The sequence below is a fragment of the Cavia porcellus genome, unplaced genomic scaffold (assembly GCF_034190915.1).
Source record: "Cavia porcellus strain 051 isolate PalLab524CR breed Dunkin Hartley unplaced genomic scaffold, mCavPor4.1 scaffold_1, whole genome shotgun sequence".
NCBI lineage: Eukaryota > Metazoa > Chordata > Mammalia > Rodentia > Caviidae > Cavia > Cavia porcellus.
This window is the reverse complement of record NW_026947484.1, coordinates 178,720,637-178,743,958: the sequence shown is the minus strand read 5'-3', so window position 1 is coordinate 178,743,958 and position 23,322 is coordinate 178,720,637. Positions and strand designations below refer to the sequence as shown.

Below are 23,322 nucleotides of genomic sequence, written 5' to 3'. Positions count from 1 at the left end.
TCTAATCCCTTTCCAAAAGCCAAACCTCTGAAGATATAAGACTTGGGGTGTGTGTGTGTGTCTTGGGGGGATATTTTAGATCTAACCAATGACAGAGATATAAGAGGAAGTGTCCCATGGCAGCTTCTGTGAACCTTCCTGAACAGGTAACTGGCAAGCTGACACCCATCTTTTGCCTCTTCTTCTTTGTTCCTTCCACTGCTGTGCTGGCTGGAATACAGAGATGATGGCTGGAGCTGAGGAGGCCACCTGGGACCATGAAACGACTTTGAGAAGAAAGAACATCTAGGATAGAGCAATGTTTTGAAAGAGATCAGGTCTCAGAGCTCTTTGAGGGACAGAACTGCTAAACTAACCTGAAACTACTGATCTTGTAACTCTTTTTTTTTTAGTTAAAGAAAGACAAAACAAGATAGAAAATGGGCAGAAATAGTACATACTTTCAAAGAAAGAAATAGACAGTAATAAATCACTAGCTGATGTATACATATTGTCCCCCCATAAACAGTTGTTCAAGGTACACAAGTGGAACATATAAATGGGATTTCAACCAGGGAGACTGCAAACAGTTCTGTTCAACTATCCGACAAAAACTAGGTATTATGGCTATCAATCCTATACACTTAGACATGTATGCATTTATCCATATCTTCATTTATGTTGAGACCTAACAGAGCATATTAGATTAAAATCCTTCTGAACAAAGATTAATAATATTGCTGGATTTCACATTATAACACTCCGTAATCAGGATTGGGTACTGCAGTGCCACTTTCTTCCTTTCAGAGTTTTTGTTCCAGATCTTGGAACTCTTAAGAGAAAACCAAATCTTCTTCCTGTTTAAGCCTCTTTATTATTCACACGTGAACTTAATCTACCCCAGGGCAGGAAAGAGGAAGTGAGGGTGGAGCCAGGGAGTCTGGACAACCCTGTCAAGAGGCTTGGCAATGAAGGGAAGAATAAGGGGTGGAAGGTGGCCGAAGGGGGACCTGAAGGGAGGGAAGGAGGGAGGATTGTCACATTCACACTAGGCTCTGCAAAGGGAAACCTGGATTTGACCAAGAATCTCTAGCCATAAATTCATGCATCTTCCCTGGGGTTGACTTGTGGAATGAGAAATCTGTTTAGAATCTTCTGCCCTGGGCTCCTGGTCCCTTGGACATATGCTCGTCCCTCTTTTCCACTTGAGGCCACCAGCCAACCACTGGCAGAGCACTCTCCCCATGCGGTGGGACTGCTTGTGTGAGGCCTCTCCCCATGCGGGCCAGCCTGGCAGGGAGGCCTTGCCTGAGCGCCCTACCAAACAGGTCCATTTGTTCTCCACTGGAGCATTTCTTCAAAAACAGTTTCTTAGGGCTGGGGATTTAGCTCAGTGGCATAAGCACCTGCGGTGCAAGCACAGGGTTGTGAGTTGGATCCCGGCACCCACACACAAAAAAGAACACCCCGCCCCCAAAAAACTCCAAAAAACAGTTTCTTAAAGAGCTAAGCCATTTGCCATGAAATCCACCCAGAATGTAGAGTTCAATGACTTTTAGGTCAATCACAGTCCGGCGATCATCACAAATCAACTTCAGAATACTTACCACAATACTGTTGCTACTTAATGTTTATCGCAATATTTTCAACCTTCATTGTTTTCTTTTATCCGTATGCTGTCTTCCCCTTTTGCCTGTGAATGTCACTAGGGCAGGAGCTCTGGTGGCTGTGTATGGGCTTTGCTTTGTGTCCTCCGCAAGGAAAGCCGGGAGCTTGACCTATCTCCCCTTCACTGCAGGGGCGGTGGGCACCTGAGTGGAAGCAGGTTTTTGCCTGGAACCTGTTAGCAGGGGATTCTCAGAGGGGGTGGGGGCGGGGAATATGCGTCCCAGGGGAGATTTTAACTATGGGGTGGGGCTGCAGTAATTTAGGAGACCGTGCTCAACATAGAGTTTGAAGAAACAAAACGAAACAAAAAACAGACCACAGAAAGTAAAGCTGGACAATATCTCCCAGGCAGGCAGGAATACGTAGAATGTGAAGTGGCATAAGGTCACTGAAGTGGGGACACATCGCATGAACTTGCCGCAGCGCTGCTGGACTTGCCCTGGGAAACTCAAACGCGTGTCCTTTGCGCTGGCACAATGGCGCTTCTGAGCCCGCGCCCAGCCCGCTGGGGGCAGTCCTCGCTGCGTGCGGAGGCCAGAAGCTTCTTGGCAACTTCCAAGCGGCGAGAACTGCAACCTTGCCAATGACTCAATCGTTTCCCTGCGCCCTCTGGGCTGTGCCATCCGCCGCAGCCACCTCCTCCCCTCCCACCTGGCTCCGCGCAGCGTCCCGCATCCCCGGGGAGCCTCCTGCGCACCTGGTGCCCCGGCGCCCGGGTTCTGAGCGCTGGTGGCCACCTCGCCCGGCGCGCAGCTGCCGGCGCGCTCCCTCCCCAAACCCCGGACTGGAGAGGCTTGTCTGGCGCCCAGCGAACAACATTATCCAATTGCTTCCCGTCTTACTCGCAGGCTGGGAGCCGAGCGAGCCCGAGCCTTCACTTTCAACCCTCCAGGCGAGGAGGGGGTGCGGGCGGGGAGGAGAGACGGCTCCCGGCTCCACCTCGCGCGCGGCGCGGCGCGGCCAGAGCGCTCAGCGCCTGCAGAGGGGAGCAGCACCGCGAGCCTCGCAGCAGCGCCCGGCCGCCCGGAGCCCCGCCATGGAGTGAGTATCCCCACGCCAGCGCGCCGAGGCACGTTGCCATGGCGACCGAGGCGGCAAGCAGATCCCGGCTGGGTCTCCATCCAGCATGGGTGTTTAATTTCAGCCCAGTGTGTACGGCTGGTGTTTCTATAGCAGCCGCGGCTGCGGCTGCAGGAGGCAAGGGGCAGCAGCCCTGGGATGTGTGGCTGTGTGCAGCAGGGCCCCTGGGGACTGCGATGTTGCCAGGGAGGGAGACACCTTTCAGGCTTCCCCGACCCTGCCCCACGCGTCTGCTTCTTGGGGAGTTGGCCGCAATAGCCATGACTTCCGATTCCCAACCATGTCAGCAATATTGGGCTGCAGTTAAAAAAAGGGGGGTGGTGGTGGTGGTGGTGGTGTTCACTGCGCATCAGAAGCGAGTGTGGTTCGGTGCGAAGTGTGTAATGGAAGGATGATGAGTTAGTGGTAATAGGAGCCAGGGCTGCAATGTCCAGGCTACTGGAAACCACCAGAGGACCCGAAAGAACTGATTTGTTTCTGGGTAATGAAAAAATGAGATAAATGTACTAGCGGCAGCCAGAGGCTCAGTTACATTTGGCACTGTGGGCACGGCAAGGGAGGGGTGGGGAAGAGATGGCATGAAGACAAGAGAGGCGTTAACCGGAAAAAAGACACAATAGAGGGCTCCGGGGAGGGTCAGGACTAGGGCTCCTCTCTAACCCATCTCTGCAACCCTGCGTGGCTTTTTGGCCACTCTCCCGGGCTGCTGGTGCAGTAGGGCCATTCTGACAGGCGCCCACCACTCTTCCCCTCCAAGGATGGTTCATCTCCGGAGCCCGCTCTTGGGTCCCTGTTATCTTGCTCAGCATCTTCTCCTGCTCCCTTCCCTGGGGTACTCCCTGACACTGGGGCCATATGAAGTCGTACTTCACGCTGGAGACATGTCATGGTTTCAGGGATCAAGACCTCCATGTCAAACCCAATAAGCCCCCGTGTAGCCTTCATCCTCCTGGATATCTGATTGTACAGATGCAATTCAGTTCTCATCGTAAGCCTGCAAAAGCAGAAGTGAGAGATGGTGTGGCATTTTAGGAGTGGGGAGTCGTGGATTTGAGTCCCTCCCTGGTACTAGCGCTATTGATTTCCTGCACCAATATTTAATGTCTCTGAGCCTCAGTTTTCCTATCTGGACAGTGGAGATAAAGATGTTTCTTACTATGAAGCATTATTGAGAGGGTCAGATAGCATTTGTATCTCTTGGAAGGGTTTTGTAAGTTGTAAGACATATCTACAAATCTAACAAGCTAGTGTGGTGTTGAAGGTGTGGGCTCTGGAGTTAGGCTGTCTGGGTTGGAGTCCTTAGACACATTGCCCAATGGTGTTACTCTCCCTGGATCTATTTTTCTCATCTGGAAAATGCAATAGTAGCTATTTCATGTGTTTTTTTGGGGGGGAGGGATGAAGATTAAACAAGAGCCTGGCACAAAGTATGCTTAATAAATATGGTCTGTTTTCTGTAAGAATCATCTATTATTTCAGTACTGTTACACTGGTCACCAGCATTTTCTACTGACATTTTATGGGCTCTCAGATTGGCAGTAAGGTATTTTTTTCTAGATAATTTATAAGGAAATACAATGTTGAATGGACAACCGACAGTAACATGGCTCCCAAGACTCACTATGGATGTGGAGAATCTGTCAGAGGCCGTGGTGGGCTTGGATGCAGATACTGGACAACGTGGCTTTCAGCCTGCTTCATTCTCTCCTCACTGTCACTTTCTTAGACATGGAGGCTGTACTTTATGAGAGACTGAACTCAAGTCCAATACTGTCATTGTGAAGGGTACCCTGGGTCAGTAGCAGCCATCTTTACTGTCTACCATTAATAATGCCTTCTATAATGCATTTCTCTTCCATCTAGCACTTGGGTGCTTCATGCCTGTGGACCAGCTTACAAGTTGTGTGAACTGACTTCCTCAGACATTCCCCCATTTCCTGCTGGTACCCATGCCTGCAACCCCTTGTGAACAGCCTTCCGTGTCACACTCTCCCTTTCCCCACTCAGGGACCGAGTTACTGCCTCGCCCAGATCCCTGCCCTGCCCAGCCTGGCTGTAACTTGCCCTGTCCCAGGTGACCTTCCAAAGTCCTCCCTGCCTATTAACCTCCCCAACTTCCAGCTACCTGTCTACTCACTGTCTTACTTCCTCTGCTTCCTTAATATAGTTAGCTTTTCCACTCTTCTCTCCCTGAAGGATACCTCTTTTTCTGTCTTTCCTTGGGTCTGACACTATGTCCCATGTGCCAAGTCCTGTACCCTCCTCTGTCTACCCCCGTCCCATCCTAGGTAACAGAGCTGGCTGTAAGTATGAGTGAGACAGTGACTCAGTGCCTGTATGAGGGTTTTATTATAGAAAATAGATGTAACATAAGATATACAAATGTGTAAGAAATGACAAGATTGGCTTATGATGATCAATCATAGATAAGGAACTGTGCGGAGGGTGTCTGCACACTGGAGGCTCAAAGATTCAACCCAAGGTCTGGAGTTCCTGTGCAAGTCCACACCAACAGGCTGATGAGTCTGTAACAGAAGGCCAAAAGGTCTATGCTGAAAGGCTGAAGAATCTATGCTGGAAAGCTAGAGTCTACACAGGAAGCCTGGAGACGACGTCCAAACCAGAGGCAAAGACTGGAGCTTCTCCAAAGAATGGAATGCATTTGTCCTTCCTTCTTTCCTTTTATACCTCCAGGTGATGAGCCACCCTAGGGTGTAGAGTTGCTAAACTCATTTAGTTAAGCTTCTAAATGTCTCAAGTTGACGCAATCAACCACTACAGTGCTCCTCACTTACTGTGCCCAATTTGTAGTCGTGAAAAACATAATTTAAAAAAGGGGAAAATTTCTTTCTTTTTCTTTCATGTAGTCAACAAATACTTATTGACATTAGCGGTTGTCAGTCCAGCAGTTGGGATTCTCATCATCTGGAGCTTAAGTTTAGCAAGGGGTTGACATTACACTTGTCATGCAAGGAGCACAGTGGGAAAGAATGGAAAAATTAACAGAAAGAGGACATAAAGTAGGGGTCTGAGAAGTCTCCTGATAATGTGATACTTAAGGATACTAAAGGATGAGCAGGAACTGACTAGGTGGGAAGTAAAGGAAAGAAACATTTTGGGCTGATAAAAAGTATGTGGTAAGACCCTGAAGCAGGAGATGCCTCAGCAAGTTGGATGAGCAGGAGCAGTGTAGTGTGGTTGGAGCTTTGGGAGGGACGGAACATAAGGACAGAAAATATGTCATAAGCCTCTCTGGATCCGTCTGTATCTCTCTGTCTCTCTTTTTGTGGCAGTAGGGATTAAATCCAAGGCCATTCGACCACAGCGTTGTATCTCTAGTTTTTTCTGTATTTTGTTTTGAGATAGGGGGCTCACTCACTGAGTTACTCAGGCTGGCCTGGCACTTGCAATCTTCTTGCTTTGGCCTCCCAAGTAACTGAGATTACAAGTGTGCTCCACTACATCTGGCCTGGGATCTCTTTAAATTCTTGGTATCCTTGCAAGCATGGTATTCTGAAAATGTTACTGATAGTCTCAGGCCAGAAATGCCATCTTGAAAGGTGCCTGTTTTTCACAGGGACTTAGCCAAAGGATCAGTTTAAAGCACCTAGGGATGATCATAAAACATGCAAAGATCGATATCGCAAATGATCAAATCTTGCTTTGCGAAGGGACAAGTGTGGTACTGACATTTATAACTTCAGGTCCTGAATATGTGCCTTCATTCATGCATGCAGTCATCCATTTATTTAGCTGCATATTTTCCATGTGCCAAATGATGTGACAGGTATGTGGGATAAATGGTGACCAGTGTCCCTGGCCCAGTCTTCAAGGAGCTCACAATTTGGTCTGTATGTGACTATCAGTGCCATGTAATGATGAACAGGTTTCCTTGCTAACATTACTCCTTGGACATAAAATGTGACCTTTCATGTGTTTAGCACATTGTAGACATTGAATAAATGGATTTATTTTTATCTTTTTAATGGATTTAAAAGTGTGTGAAACTTTTAACAGTTAATTTTATAATGAAAATAAAATATGCAGTTTAAATGCAGTCTTGGTTACTTTTCTCCAGTTGCTGAGACAAAACATCTAACACCCAAAATGAAGGAAGGAAAGGTTTATTTAGCTCACTGTGTGTGGAGAGTTCAGTCCCTAATCAGCTGGCTCTAAGGCAGGGTAGTGTGTCTAAGAGGCAACTGTTCATGGCGGCCTCAAGAAAAAAAAAAAAGCAAAAGGGCAAAAGAGAGAGAAACACACTTTTCTTCCCTCCTTTACATTGTATGCCAGCTACCACCCCTGAGTGGGTGCAGCACACACACTGCTAATCCTGATGCTAGATAACGAGCCAATCACAAATGCTAGACTCAGCAACCTTAGAAAGGCTCGCCCCTCCATGACTGAATGAGTCTTGGGGGGACATTTAAACACAAACCATAACAAACGCTATATAGAAGTTGGTAAACTAACTCTCCATTTTCCATCCTTTCCCCCAAATCTCAGTCCCAAGAGGCAATTACCATGAACAGTTTCGAAGTATCTTTTGAGATACTTGCAAATAACACAAAGTTTGAAGCAAATACTTACATAGGTTAATATTTTTTGGATAAAAATAGCACATACATTGTTCTATAGCTCACTTTTCCTCTCCATTTTCCATTATGCATAGTTGTACATAGCAATATACACATTTGCATTATATTGTGTATATTTGTACATAACAGTATACTTCATTTGCTTTTACTACCTACTTAGTATTGACTTTTGGGACATTACGAACTAGTTTCTTCTTTGAAGGAATTTGGGTGTGTTTCCATTTCTTTCTATATAGGCAATACTACAATCAACATCCCTTAATTCTTGAAAATGAATCTGAAGGCTAATTTCCAGGCATGGAATTTCTAGGTGAATGAATATGCACATTAGAAAATTTGCCAGATACTGTCAGTCTCTAAAAATATGTCATTTCATATTGCTACCATTAATATTTGAGAACCCCTGTTTTTCCAAGTCCTTGACAACCTTGCCACATTATATATTTACACACGAATATTTCCATTTGCCTAATCTAATTTTATGCAATCCATAAATTATTATTTTGCCTTCACTAAGTTGTCAATATCTCAAAGGGCTCCTGTGACCCATAAAATACAAACATCCAGCCTGAGTCTAGAAATAAGGAAAATTGCAAATGCAAAACTCAAAACATCTCATTAACTTTTAAAAGTGATCAAGGATTTATTTTAGCATTTGTCAAGTTGATTCTTTTCTGTTGAGGAAATAGGTGTACATCATTTGTTGCAGTTCTAATGTTAGTTAAACATTTTCAAGGCTTTTAACATTTAAAATTTTGAACAGTTTATTCAGTCAACAGGTACTTTATTATCTTTTTTCTGGTACTGCAGATTGAATTTAGTCTTCACACTGAGCTACATCTAGTTGTCCAGGCTAGGCTCAAACTTGGAATTTTTTTTGCCTTAGCCTCCTTTTCGCCTTAGATTTCAGGGATGTACCATTATGCCTTGGATCATAATATTTGAGCATCTTTTTTATCCTTAGAAGGGTTCCAAGCCCTGAGAATATAGCACTGAACAGTTAGACCTCATTTTAACAGAGGAGAACAAAAATACATATATACTTCAATATCAAGTAGGGGTACATGTTAAAATAAAAATCAAGCAGGCTAGGAGACTGGAGGGAACAGGCAGGATTGCTTTTGGCAGATTAGTCAAGGGATGGGTTTCTGAGGTTATAAGTGTGAGAAGACTTGAACATGTGGAAGTGAGCCATGCAGAAGAAGGAAGAGCAGTTGCAAATGTCCTGAGGCAGGATGAGGTTTTAGTGTTTAGTCTTGAATCTAAATGAATCAGAACCCCTTCATCAAAGTATCCTCTTTCCCAAACTTCCTGTATCAATTTAATGTTGAGTTGGAAGAATCGTTTTCAAGCAGGGACCAATGATATTCTATTCAGAATGTCATCTTGTAGCTTCTAAACAAACAAATGGGAAGTATATAATATTATGGAATCACACCATTTCCCCCCATAATTCTCTAAGACATTCTCACACTGTGTTTTTGGTTGGCTGTTGCCCTGGAAAAGTCTGAAGCTAGTTTGATGATCTCCTTTTTGTGAGTGGTATCCCTTCTACCCTCTCCTTACTCCTGTAATTTTTATCTTTATTTTGGACTTAGTGCTGATAGCATTTTTTCCAGATTTTTTTATTAGTCCGTGTTTGTAGCTCATAATGTTTGCATTCCTTATGTGGAGCTGCTGTGTGTACATGACAGTCTCATTTCTTGCTTCATCCCCCACCACTCCACAGCTTTTCTGTGATATTTCACATTTCAGGTCACAGTACTGGTTTTCCTGGAAGACCGTAGTTCCTTTGATCTGAAGATTTTGCATTTTCTTTTCTTTTCTTTTTTAATGAACATATTTTCTTCCTGGCTTTCAATTTTAAAAAGATCCATTTCTTGTGTTCTCTACTACAGGAGCAGCTCATAATCCTGCTCCTATAACTATCAATCTTAAATTGCTTCCATATTTTTCCTGACTTTCCCATGAGTGTTTATTACATTCAAGTCTGTTGGTAATTGACTTTTTAAAAGCAGTATTTGTTTGAGTCTTGTTCTAATGTAGCTTTCACATCTGTGATTGTTTTATTGTCACCTTTATTTTATTTCCTGTCTCTGCTATCTCATTTTGCATTTCCTTTTTAACGGGTTCATAATTTCTTCAAATATGTGGAGAAGAATTTTATTATTTCTTGTATTTTTTCTGAAATATAGTTATATATTTGCTTGTAAATCTTTCCTTTAAAAAAATAACAATTGCGTATAGAATCAATGCATTTTGATGGTTTTGCATTTATTATTCATTTCCAATTCTCTCCAAACCTGCTATTTGCCAAGAATAAGTAGGAGGGAAGGAGCGAGTCTTGACTCTATATCAGGTATTTTGTTTCGCAAACATTCCTTACAACTTTGCTATGTATTGTATTTAAAAAGGCCTCAAAGTGAGTGAGCAGAAACTTAGGCCATGTTGTACATCCCTGCTTCCTGGGTGAGTGTGCATACATCGTGTGTGTGTGTGTGTGTGTGTGTGTGTGTGTGTGTGTGTGGTGGGTAGACAGACATTTCATCTATTTATTGCTACCTAGTTGACACTCCATTAGCTTCTATGAAGGGAGGTGGGAGGTGAGTCATCTACAGAGCTAATTCCTGATTTTCTCTCTCTGTCCCTCCATCTCTTGCCTCTACACTCCCCTGTGTTAAGTTCTCAGATCTTACGGATAGAGACGGAGGAGCACATGGTCCTCCCATCAGTGTCATTCTCTGCATCATGTCACTGTAAAACCGTCTCCTCTACATGCAGCAGATATTTCCCAGGACCTGCCCATGCCCCTCCTCATCCAACCCTGGGACTCCAAGAATTCTCTCCTTTCTTCAAGATTTGAAAACCAATGGGCATCTGTGTGGCTGTCTATTGAGTTCATAAAAGTTTTACCTTTCTGGGCAGGTAATTCTGACAGTCTATAATTTGAGACTCTGTTCTTTGCTAATTTTATAGGAGATATAATTTTCCCCCCAATTTTTCATTCTTTTAGTTCATTTCTGTAAATTTCAGGGAAATATAAAGAAAACTTGCCTTTATCTTTGTATCTGAGCGAATGAATCCGCGAAGCTTGCATTCTTATGAAATTCCTTCTATTGGTTTCTTTATTCAGAATATGTGTGGCCAAAGGTTTGTGAATAAGGTGGTAAACACCTTGCAGCAGAAGCATTTGGAAAGTGGTGTGTGGTGCATATTCCTGGTCTCACACTTCAAGTCCTCCCTCCACCCCAGCCCCAGCTTTGTGCCCAGAGATTTGAGAGAAACAATGTGATATTTAAGCTTGTGTATGTGATTTGTTCTCTTAACATTATGGTCTCAATGTAGATCCTTTTTCTTACAAATGATAAGTTTATCCTTCTTTGTGGCAGAGTAGTATTTCATTGTGTATAATGTACCACGTTTTCTTCATCCATTTATCTGTTGATGGACATATAGACTGCTTCCAACATTTAGCCATTATGGACTGGGTTCACATATGTGTGGGTATGCATGCATCACTGTAACATGATGTCTTTGACTCTTTTGGTAAGACATGCAGACCGGCAATAGCTGGGTCAAATGGAATCACCATACTGATTCCACAGTGGTTGTACTAATTTGCATCCCCACCAACAATGTAGAGGGTTCTCCCACCTCTGCATGAAATGCTCTACTTTTTAAAGCCCTCTTCTAAGATGCCATTCTCTGAATAAGGCAGTCTTCCATATATGTGCATTCATCTTTATCTTGGAAATGAGAAAAAGATCCCTAAAATTAAAATCCCAGTTACTTTGGCACTTGCATTCTCTGTCCAAATTTGACTGTTTCATGAGACCCTGCTCTGGGTAATAAAAATCAGAAATCTTTGTTTGTTCTGGTGGTGCTGGGATGAAGTTTAAAACCTAACACATGCTAGGCAAGCGCCGTGCCACTTAGCAATGTCTCCAGTTCCCCAGTATTGTTTATTTCAGTCCAAGGGTGTTTTTGTAAAATTTGTAAAAGAATGATACTTCTGCATCCTTTCTCTCTCTCTCTCTCTTGTTTTTTTTTTTTTTTTTTGAATTCACCACTGTGCGCTCGCAAGGCAGGCACTTATACTGCTGAGTTAAATCCCCAGCTCCTACTTTCTCTTTTAAAATGCCTTTAAAATGATATGAATTTCAGGCTTTAGGACACCTGGGCTACCCACGAGTGATCTAGAAGGTCCCAGTCCCTGACCTCATCTCCTTCAGCCTGCAGCTCCAGCTTGGTGCTCATTCCCATTGCAGGCTTTGCATTGACCACCACTTCTGCTTGGACCAAGTGCCCCTGGTGCCTTAGTGAGGCTGCCTAAAGACACTTCTCACCCTGCCCCCAATGTATGCTAATCTGGTTCTCAATCTGTTTCTCATATGATTCATTAGAATCTAAATTTGCATATTTATCATTCATGTGTATACACAGGAATTGGCACTCTGTCCATTTCCTCTGTATACTCAGCTTCTATAAAACACTGTACCTGGCTCTTAATTGGTTTTCAGGAAATATCCATTGACTTTTTTTTTTTTTTTTTTTTTTTTGGTCTCTTTGAGACAAGGTCTCGCTGTGCAATTCAGGCTGGCCTGGAGCTCATTTTGTAGCCTAGGCTGGTCTTGAACTTGCAACAATCATCCTGCCTCAGCTTCCTGAGTGCTGGGATTATAGGAGTGTGCCACCACACCTGCCTTATATCCCATTAACTGTTATACCCCCAAAGGATTGAAAGCAGGGAGTCAAATAGATATTTGTATATTCAGGTTCATGGAAGCATTTTCCACAAAATTGAAGAGATCTAAGCAACCCAAGTATTTTCAACAAATGAGTGGTTACTGAAATCCAGTGCAGTCATACAGTGGGACATTACTTAACCTTAAAAATGAGTCAAGTTGGACACATGGTAAAACATGGATGAACTTTGAAAACATGTTACCTGAAATTAGTCAGATACCAATGGACAATACCTTATGATACTACTTACAGAAGGTACTCAGATTAGACAAATTAATAGATAAAGTAGAATAGAGGATGGGATGGATAAGGAGTTACTGCTTAATGATTGTAGAGTTTCAATTTGGGACAATTAAAAGATTCTGGAAATAGACTGATAGTTGTACACTATAATGAAAAGACTTATTGCTAATGAATTGTGTCTTTGCAAATGTTTGAAATGCTAAATTTTGTGTTATGCTTATTTCACAACACGCACACACATTCACAGACTCTTACTTCTTACATGCTCTCTATATAAACATCTTTATCCTCTCTGTTTAAACAATATCCTCTATCCCTATTTCATCAGATGGGCTGTTTAAAAAAAACTGTTGAGTCTGTGCACTCTGAGAGGTTGAGGCAGAAGGATTGCGAGTTCAAGCTCAGCCTGGGCAATTTAGTAACTTAGAAAGATCCTGTTTCCATTTGTCCTTTGCAGTTTATGATAGATTACTTCTTCAGCCACCAGCTGATAGCCTTTGTCTTGGCTGTAATTTTTCTTTTGGGGAAGAACATTCACACTTTATAATCCACCATGTCTGGCCCCTGACCAGGAAGCTTTGGCCGTGAGGAGCTGAGAACCTCAGGCCAAGGGAATGGCAATCAGGTGTTCGCTGGTGAGCAGGACGCTAGGTTACTGAGTTCTTGGGTCTGTGATTTCCCTTCTCAGAGCAGTTATGTGGCTCTTAGGGAGTAAGACGCAGCCAGGCAGTGGCAGAGGAGATGATGAGAAAGGGTCAGATTTGAGAACGGAGCTCACAGAATGAAGGATGGTGTAGATGCTAGGTGTATAGTGACACAAAGAGAGAACTTACAAAGGAGGCCAGGCTACTTTGTAATAGGTAAGTGATGTGCCCTTTGCTGAGAGAAGCATTTTCTTGGGATGGGAAAGCAAAATTAGGTTTGTGATGTGGTAAGTTAGGGATGCTTATTATGCATTCAAATAGAGTATCAGAGACCAGTCAGCTATATGAGTCTGGTGTGCAGGAAGGAAGTTAAATTAGGGTCACGTCACTCCATAGATGATGTTTAGCGCTAGAGGAAGGGCAAAACCACTTTGGTATTGAGCATATACTACAGAGACAAGACTCGAATTACAGTCAAAACTATCCAATATTCTGTAATCAATGGTTTTCATCTCCATTATTAACCTTTTCAGTTTCATAAATCTCTTCTGCCTTCTCAAAAAAGTCTTACTTTAAAATATGCATGGCACATATAACAATAACATGTACATCTCTCAAGAGAATTTAGGAATAATGAGTTTAGTACATAGATGCCCATTAATAATAAAAATAAATAGAAAAATTTATGTGTTAAAAATCCACAGGAAACATAATACAAAATGGCAAAATGTTAGAGATAGTCTCTTCAAAATCAAATTTAAACTGGACGTGGTGGCCATGCCTATAATCCCAGAACTCAGGAGGCTGAGGCAAGAGGATCCTATGAGTTTGAGACCAGTCTTGGCTACAAAGTGAGTTCAAGGTCAGCCTGAATTGCTAGGGAGACCTTGTCTCACAACGACAAAAACCAAAACCAAACCAAAACAAACCAAAACAAAACAAAACACCCCAACAAAGTCAAGCTTAATAATTCCCACATCATGACTTCAGTTCAACATGGAACTAAAATCCTTGAGCAAAGAGAAAAGTAAGAAAAAAATACTGTACATGAAATCTGAAAACAAAACTATCATTGTTGGCAGAAATACCCAGAAGTTTATAAATGTTTAGAGTTGCTAGATATATAATGAATATACAAAAATCAATTTTATTTCTTGAATTTATTCCAGTAGCACAATAAAAAGGTAGAAAATCTACTGTTTAACAAAAATATAATTTCAATATCAACAATCTAACATAAATGTGTAAGATTTTCAGTGGAAAAATTAGGTTTAGTACATTTTACAGATTAATGTTTAACTCCATGTATCTCAACAAAGAATGATCTATGAGAATAAATAAAGCAAAGTTCCTCCTAACAAACATGACACATTAATGAAAAAGATGTTAATCTTACTCTGAATACATATTTTGTGTGCTACACATTGTTTATAAAACTGTCATTTGCATATGGAGGCTATTTTGATTTGTTGTTCTTTGTAGCAGGAGTGCCCACCAGGTCACTTAAGAGGGAAAGAGTCAAGACACAGCCTTGTTCCATTCCACTGGAAACATGTTTCTATTAGAGACCTGTCAAAGTGTAACTGACACTTTTAGTTAAAGCACGGCTCAGGATTAATCATATATAAGAGAAATTAATTATATGTAGATTATGTCTCTGGACAAAGGCAGAGACAGGATATGTGAAGGGGAAATTTACTCTTGAGACACACAGCATCTCTCAGTCTCTTTCTCCTTTTTAAAATTTGGTCTGTGGCAAACAGATGAGCCAGCTTACAAGGAGGCTGTGTTGTAAGGCAGGGTTGGTGATCTGAGGGTTTCTGGAGACTGCTGTGATTTTGGATGATGCTAAAGCTACTTTCCTTCCATTGGTACCTGCATCTCCGTCCTCCTTATGCAAACTCTGTGTCATTCTCTCATTGTATTTTAAGCTACCTCCCTAGACCTTGAGTTTGCAGGTGACCCTAAGATGCAGGCTCCATGTGAGCATCACCAGCGGGGGCTGTCTCGATTTCCCTCCCTAGAATTAAAGGTATGTAGGCTAGAAAAGGGTGATCCAAGGCTGAAGAGATTATTATTGCCCAATGTCTGCCTAGAACTGGAGTGGAAGCTAAGACTTGCAAATGATAACCAAACCAAACCAAACCAAGCCAGCAAAACCTCCCTCAGCTACGCAGTAAGCTTATAAATAAAGCTACAGGAGAAGAGTTAAAAGACTTGCCCTTTTCACTATTAAGTATGATTTTAGTTGATGGTTTTCATAGATGGTTTCTTTCTATCAAATTCAGGATATTCCATTATTTTCCTCATTCGCTGACATTCTAATTTTGTGAATGAATATTGTCAGACACATTTTTCTAGGTTGAGTGAGACAATTTGGGTCCCTTTGGCTAGTATTTTGTTGAATTCCTTTTGCCTATTTATTTATGTTCACGCAAGATATCACCTGTAAGTTTCTTTTCTTATAGTGCTTTTGTTGGGTTTTAGTGTCAGTGTTATGCTGGCATCATAAAACTGGTATAGGGCAGGGTATTGTCTTTCTCTGTTTTCTGAAAGAGTTTAGGTAGGAGTGTTACTCTTTCTATTTTAAATGTTTGATAGAATTCTCTGGGGAAATGGTCCAGATTGAATCTTTCTTGGTTGGAAGATTTTTAATTAAAATTCAATTTTAAAAATTGATACAGGTCTACAAATATTTAAAAACTTTTTGGATTAGTTAGTTGCATTTTCCAGGCAATTTGTCTATGTCATCTAACTTGTTCAATTTATTGACATAGTGTTTTTCATAATATTTTCTTTTTAATGTGCCTATGAATCTATAGTGTCATCTCCACTTTCATTGCTGAGATCAGCTATTATATTCTGTTTTTAATTTTTAGAGAGATTTTTAGTTTTTCCAAGTACTAATTTTGTTTTATTGAATATCCTTTAGTTTGCTTTCCATTCCATTCATTTTTACTTTTTCTTTATTCTGTTTGCTTTCTTATATGTATCTTGAGTTTAATTTTCTCTTAACAGCTTAAAAGCAGTTTAAAATGAACTTAGTTCATTAAAAGATATTTTTCTAATATCAGTATTTCAAATTGTAAATTTCATTTTAAGTGCATTAGCTACGTATCAAAAATTTTGATTTTTGTTATCATTTTGTTTAAAACATTTTCTAATTTCCATTGTGATTCCTTTATTTTACCCACAAGATACCATTTCGTGTTGCTTTTTTCATCCTGAAGAAATTCCTTTCAGATGTTTCTGTGTGACATATCTTTGGTTGTGATAAGCAATCCTGGATTTTGTTTCTCTGGGAATTTCACCTTCATTTTGGATGGAGATTTATGCTCAGTATTGAATTCTACATTGACAAAACTATGCTTGGCATTTTTTTGTATTCACTTTCATTATTTCTGCTAAAAAATTGCTTGTCATTCTGGTTAGGTAAACAGTGATGATCTCATAAAGGAACACAGTACCAGCCTGAATTTGGGGTTCTGAGTGAGACCTCCCAGAATGGCTTTCGGAGGAAGGTCTTACTCAGATATACTGAGTGGCCTTTTTATTGATATGCTGGGACACCCAAGAGTGTATTCTTGTGCCTGCCCCTTTCCTGCCTGCCTGGACAGCTTTCCCATGCTAGGCCCTTGTCTTGGAGGTTTCTTGTCTTGGAGCCAAAAGATTGTAAACTGAATATTCTGGAATCATAAGCCAAATAGATCTCTTCTCTTTTTAAATTATGGTGTCAAGTATATTGTTCCAGCAATGAGAAAGTGACTAAAACAATAGGCTAAATACTCATCTGGTAATAGAAGATGCTTCCTAAAAGCCAAGTATTGTTCCCCCGTACTTTGCTTGGCTGGAGTTGGGATATGTGTGTGATGCTCTTTAGCATCTCCTCTCCTTTGTACCACATACTAACATAGCTCATACTGTGTTGGCAGAGCACCATCTCTACTTAGGGGCACAGGGCTGTTGAACTGCCAGCATGTCAATCATCCCAGGCAAGGCTCAACTCCAAATTGTTTTAATTTAACATATAAGAACAATGCTGTTCACACCTCCTTGGCAGGAACTTTTTGCCATCAGGCTTGGCTTGTTCAGTAATTTCCCCATTTCGCCTTAGCTGAGTTTTTCCAGCTATACTGTCTACCATTTGTACATCACGTGTCTCTCTGTGATGACTCTTCACATTTACCATGTATGAGGAAAGTTTTGGAATGAAGATGGAAGGCTACCGCCTTACATAATATCCCAACATCTCCCAAGGCAGCCTGCTATGAGAAATTTCTTAAGATAATATCCAGAAGAGACAAGAGGATGAAAACTTTCAGCAAGGAACATTGAGACGAATGACCTTTGCCACCCTCTGGAAAGAATTTAAACTAAATACAGGCATAAGTTGAGTGGAGAAAAACAGTAAGTGTCCCACGCATATTTCGCTTTGGGAAAGATTAACCTCACATCCATGAAAGACAAAGAAGAGACACCTTTCACTTTCCACTCTAACATCTGTATCATTCAAAAAAGTCAGACAGCCTTATCTTTTTCTTCCTTTGAGGCAATATTCTGTGACCACTGTGTACACAGAGAAGAAAATAGGAAGAAACTACTCTTTGTCCACTGTAACCTCATTGCTTAGCTAATGGAAAAACTAATCCAGGACCAGGCAACGGCTACTGGGAAGATGGTGCTGCCTCAGTTAAGACAGGACACACAGGAAAGAAGGGCAGATTTATAGGAAAGATAATTTTTAGCTTTGTACTGCTGAGTTTGAGGCTCCCCCAGTCTTTCATTATAATTGTTAAGATTTCAGGTGTTTTATATTTTTTTAATAATCAAGAAGACATTTCAAACAGATTTGGGAAATAACTGGTAGGAACTTGGCCATTTGAGTGGAGTTTAAGTCAATTGATACAGATTTGGAAAGCTTACAGTAGTGGATACAGTCGTGGATGTAGAAGAGAAAAAGACCTGAATAATTCTCTAATGAAGACCGATGTTTTAAGTCCGGGCAAAGGAAAAGAAACAAGTGAAGTTAAAGAGACAAGAAGGAGAAGTACAAAGAATTCAGCACAGGAAAGAGCAGTGTCTCAGGGAGGAAAGTGTTCCACGAGAAGAAAGTATTCCAAGAAAGAAGAAGTAATTCAGAGTCAAATGCTTCTGAATAAATGATTAAGGAGGTAAATCGGACATACACATTAAATAAGTAGCAATTAAGATTAAGTAAGATGAATGCCCGGGATGAGGGTTATCTTTGACAAGGGAGTTTCGGAGGGGTGTTGGGCGTGAAAGAGAGGTTGCCATGCATGAGTGAAGGAGGGCAAAGTAAGGACTGAAAAGTGTTTCTGGAAATTAGTCTATGAAAGTAACAGTACTAAGCAGTAGCTAGGAAATTTTGGAAGATCAATTTGTTCATGACAAAGCTGTGTTTTGTAACAGAAGAAAGCAGCGGGAGTAACAAGGGAGAACAATGAACAGGTTCCCAGAGGTGTGAATTAGAGGAGAACAGGTAAGTTGTCTTGGCCAAGAGCTCACTTACTCTGTAGTTTACAGAACCCAGTTTAAAGATCTTTGAGTCCTTGAGTTATCAGGTAAAGTTATGTTGATGCTAGGGATCACAGAGAACTTTAACATAAAATTTGTCTTGGCATAGAATTTTTAACATATCACAGGTGTGGTTAACTTTGTCCTACGTCCTAAATTAGAGGTCTCTTGTCCCTCAAGCCCCCTAACTTCCACACGCATCATCAACATTTGTATGATTAACAGAACGATCTGGTAGAAACTGCTTCGTTTGCAAAGCCTTCGACATGATTAAAATAAGTAATAAAACTGGATAAAAAGAAATGGACGATAAAATGACAAAGCAGAAGGTAGGTTTAGAAGGTAGATGAAAGCTGAACAAAATTGCTGCAAAGAAAATCGATGTTTCATTGTTGTCCTTGGTTGATAAAAGTGGGCTGCAGATTTGGCTCTCAGGTTGTCAGCATCCAGAGCAAGGAGAGGAAAACAGTTGGTTGCAAGATCTAGAATGCCTACACGAGAAAAACGAACTAACCAGCTTTTCTCAGTATTGAGACTGAAAGACAGTTCTGTCTCATGGATGCTCTCTATATTCCCCCAGTAGATATTCAAGCATGTTTTACAGGAATTTCCTTACAGCATCCTGCCTTGAAAGTAGGTGACAAAATGACTGTAGGATCATCTTTTATAGCATGAAGTTTCAGCTGGGGTTATTTTTAAAAAATTAAGTTGATCGTACAATTTAGATACACGTAATGGTTATATTCATTATAGGGAATCTGTACCTGCACGTGATATAATCTTAGTTTCTCTTTTTCCACCTTTTCCTGCCCCTCCTTCAGCCCCTCTTCCCTTCCTTATTTACAAAGCTTTGTTTCCATTTATTTTTCTCTCTTTTTTTTTTCTTTAGGGGTTATTTAATAAGTACTAAATGCTAAAAGATTTTGGCCTTTTACATCAATCTGACTTATTACTGCTAATGAATCATTTTTTAGACAACTTCTTTCCAACGTTCTTCCTCCTGATTTCCATTTCTCTTAAAGACTCTGAAATAAGGATGAGTCCTATTTCATCACAGATAGATTAACCAGACCATCTCCGTTTTAGTTGCCTTTCTCCTGTCTTACCAGACTTTCCACTCAAGGTAAGAGAAACAAAACGTTTGGCACTACGATCTGATAATGATATTGTGCTTCACTTATAATTATTAAGATTTTCAAATAGATGCCATTTGTCAGGACACAACCTTTTTCAGAAAAGGCAATCAGCGGGTCTTTGCTCATGTCCAGCAGAGACAAGGTTCAGACAGAGGAAATTAAAATCCTGAAAGGAAATCATTGTTAGCCCAACTGTTATAATGCTTTTCCTCCTGACAAAAGGTAAGCCAAAATTTAATTACACTGATGATGATCTTAGTCTGATAAGTATAATGGATGGTAGGTCATAGATGGTTAGAAATCAATACATTTTTTTCAGTGAGTAATAATATGATTGCTTTGAGGTATTTTATCTCGGCATGAAAGTCAACCTATAAAATGTTCTATCCATCTTTGAAGAGACAACTCAGAAATGCAATATGTCAACAGCAGACTCATGCTTAGGGCTAAGGTCTTTCATGGTAGATCATTTTGGAAATTTTTATGCATCACACTGATTTAATCATTATAAATTGTGTACATGAATTGAAATGTCACATTGTACCCCATAAATATGTATAATTATGTGTCAATAAAAAATTTAAGAAGTACATATTAGGAAAAAAGGAAGAAGTTTTTATGCATCAGGGAACCATCCAGATGCTGCATCTTTGGTTACTGGAGATGAGGTCTCTGTAGGAATTACCTTCATTTCGTCTCGTTGCTCCTGCCCATCAGCATCTGAGCCAAGTGGTGGCTGTCAAGAAGTTTCTATTGACAGTGCTAACTTAAACGAAAATGTTTTCATTCTGGAGCTACACAAGTCAAGGAAAGAGAGTCTTAGGACAGTTGTTTCAGAAGTGAGAAGAGTAAAGAGATTATTCTCAGAGACAAGAGGAAGGACAAGGGGGCTGTCCATTTGCAGACAAAGAAGTCTCACGATGACGTTGGATCTGGTTCCTCAGCTGATCAACTGACTTCGTTTTCTTCTGTGTCACAGATACTGATCCCTTCCATCCAGAATATTACCCATCTACATTCACATAAGAAATGAGGTGATTCTCGGCTCCTCTGTGCTAGTGCTCTTTGATATTTCATTGATATTTATTCTGGGAATTACCCAGTTTTCATCAGTGCCTCACATGTGACTTATTCTCCACCAAATCCCCAGGTGTTTGTAGCCACACACAGGTCTGCCCAGTCACTTTCCTCTTACTGGGAGGATACAGTGTGTTTTTGATTCACATGGTGCAGTTTATGTTCAAACTTCATTCTCCAGTACTGAAACCCAGGTGCACATACCATGGTCCACACCCAGGTGGGCCTATTTTCTCTCCTGGGTAGTCAGAACAGCAAGCGACAGGGGTGTCGTACGAACACACAATGTCACACCTGCTCTGAACATGCGGCTGTTCCACCGCAGGTGACTGGGAGCTAGAGGTGTGGCTCAGTGGCAGGACACCTACCTAGCTGCTCCAGGCCTGGGTTTCATCATCAGCTCTGCAAAACCCAAAGCAAACTCCAGCACAGCAGGGGAATGGTCTCTGTGTGGCTCAGTTCCAAAACTCAACCGTGTCTTTGAACATTGCCTCAGAGAAAGATCCCAACTGTTTGCTAAGAATAACTACTAGAGCATAGAACAAGAATCAAACTTTTCGTTGCTCAGATTTCTTTGGTAGTTTGTTGAAGCCTGTGAACTTCTTAAAAAATTCTATAAAATATGGAAGATTATAAAATTTTAAAGATTGTGCTAAAACATAATAATTAAAATATTCTTTAAAACAAATTTGTAACGTTGTAAGGCGTGTGCTTTTTATTCATGCACAGACTCCAAAGCCTAAACATGGATCAAATAACTAATTTCAAAGTTGTGATGTACAAAAATCATTTCAACATACCTGCAGCAAGCAGAATAGAAGGTGAAAGTTCCTGTGATTTCTATTGGTGACAAAGTCACGAGTACCACTAATCCAATTGTCATTCGTTATCTACATTCATAATAGAAAGAAATGCTAAATTTCAGTTAGAGATTTTAGAAAGTAAATATGTAGGTATTTTTCCTATCCAAGTTCATGAATCCCAAGGATTCTATCTGAGGCTAAGAGTTCTAGATCTCCTGCCCATTTCCCAGTATCTATTATACATTTTAGTTCTTGCTTACACTTTTGGCTTCTCATATCAGAGAAGCAACGTAATATTTGAACATATGTATCAAATGGGGAGGGGTTCAAGGAGGGGGGAGGAGGAAAAGAAGGAAGGGAAAAGAAATAAAGATATTAGAAGGGAAAAATTAAAACAAAGTTTTTGTGTATAAGCCTGGGAAGAGGGGTTGAAGGAGGGGAAGGAATTGGAGAAAAAGGAAGAATCAAGATATATTACACACAAGTATAAATTCTCTATGATGAATGTGATTTGTTTGTTTGTTTGTTTTGTTTTGTTTCTGGGGATCAAACTCACAACCTCGCACTTGCCAGGCAGGCACTTACGCCGCTGAGCTAAATCCCCAGCCCAGTGAATGTGATCTTTATGTTTATCCTAAATGTACCATTAAAATTAACAAAAAGGGCCCTAGATTTAAAATGCAACCAGAAGAACAAAAGAGGAGAAATAGAAACCCTTACTTTTTAATGCACCATTGTTAGAAATATTAGTTATATTTCAAATCAATAACAGTGTGTCCCCACTTAGCCCTTAGCACAATCTTTTGCACTGTCATTTTTCAATATTTGTTGTTGGAATTAACAGTAATATTGTTCTGCACTGAAATTAATCTATCAACCTGTCTGTTTTGCTTTGGACTATGAGCTCTTTGAAATATAGTAACGGTGCCATCACATAGGAGCCCAGGAAATGTTTGTTGAATGGAAATTTTATGTTAATTCATATCCAGGAGTTATATTGAAATTGGTTTAAATTATAACATCTTCAAACTGTCATCTGCATATTTTTGTAATATCAGAAAAGAGGGAGCTCTCACTAATTTCTGGCAGAGTTCTGTTTAATAGCCTTCTGTATCAAGTATTTATGATATATCAGCGATATAATGTCATTTAATACTCAGAATGATCTTTCAGATGGACGTGAACCACCATTAAACACTGCAATCCAGATCTCATTGAGGGTACATGAGGTAAGCCATGGCAGGCATTGCCCTAACCCCAATGGCATGGGGGAGGGGAAGATACAGTAAAGAGATCAAGACTGTAGGTGTGAGGGGTGCCAAGTTTTGTTTACATTCTTGTCTTCCAAAGACTGGGAATGACTCCAAGTAGGTTAGATACTGCTGTGTGACTCTAATTTTTCAGCTGTAAAATGGGGGTATTATCAGTTATGGTGGTTAAATGATGATATAGTGGTCTCCCAGGGGATTTCTGAAAGACTAATAGATCATTTTCTTCTATGCATATATACCTATGGTAAAGCTTAATTTATAAAATAGACCTAATAAGAGAGTAACAGCAATAATAAAATAGAAAAATTATAACAATATACTGTCATAAAAGTTATATGCTTGTGGTCTCTCTCAAAATACCTTAATTTCTTATTGCTGTATAATAGTATTTTCAGACTGTTGATGGCTACAGTAACTGAAACTGTAAAAAAGATCCATGGATAAGAGAGGACCATTGTACATAAAGTACTTAACAAAGGGGGAATGATTGTGTATGTTTCAGAACAAAGGCTAGAACATACTATATGCTGCATAATGCAAAC

General features: G+C 40.7%; 1 protein-coding gene across 6 annotated transcripts in view; it reads left to right on the top strand.

Moving 5' to 3' along the window:
• Positions 1-2,215: 2,215 nt before the first annotated feature.
• Positions 2,216-23,322, top strand: part of Palm2akap2 (PALM2 and AKAP2 fusion) — a 461,803-nt gene continuing 440,696 nt past the window's right edge. For 4 of the 6 annotated variants that reach the window (XM_063261006.1, XM_063260999.1, XM_063260993.1 and 1 more), the window contains exon 1: positions 2,216-2,688. In XM_063261006.1, coding sequence (XP_063117076.1) covers positions 2,231-2,688 — 458 coding nt within the window. In that variant the 5' untranslated portion in view covers positions 2,216-2,230. The remainder of the gene's footprint in view (positions 2,689-23,322) is intronic. The other 2 variants (XM_063261014.1, XM_063261022.1) reach the window with 2 other exon arrangements.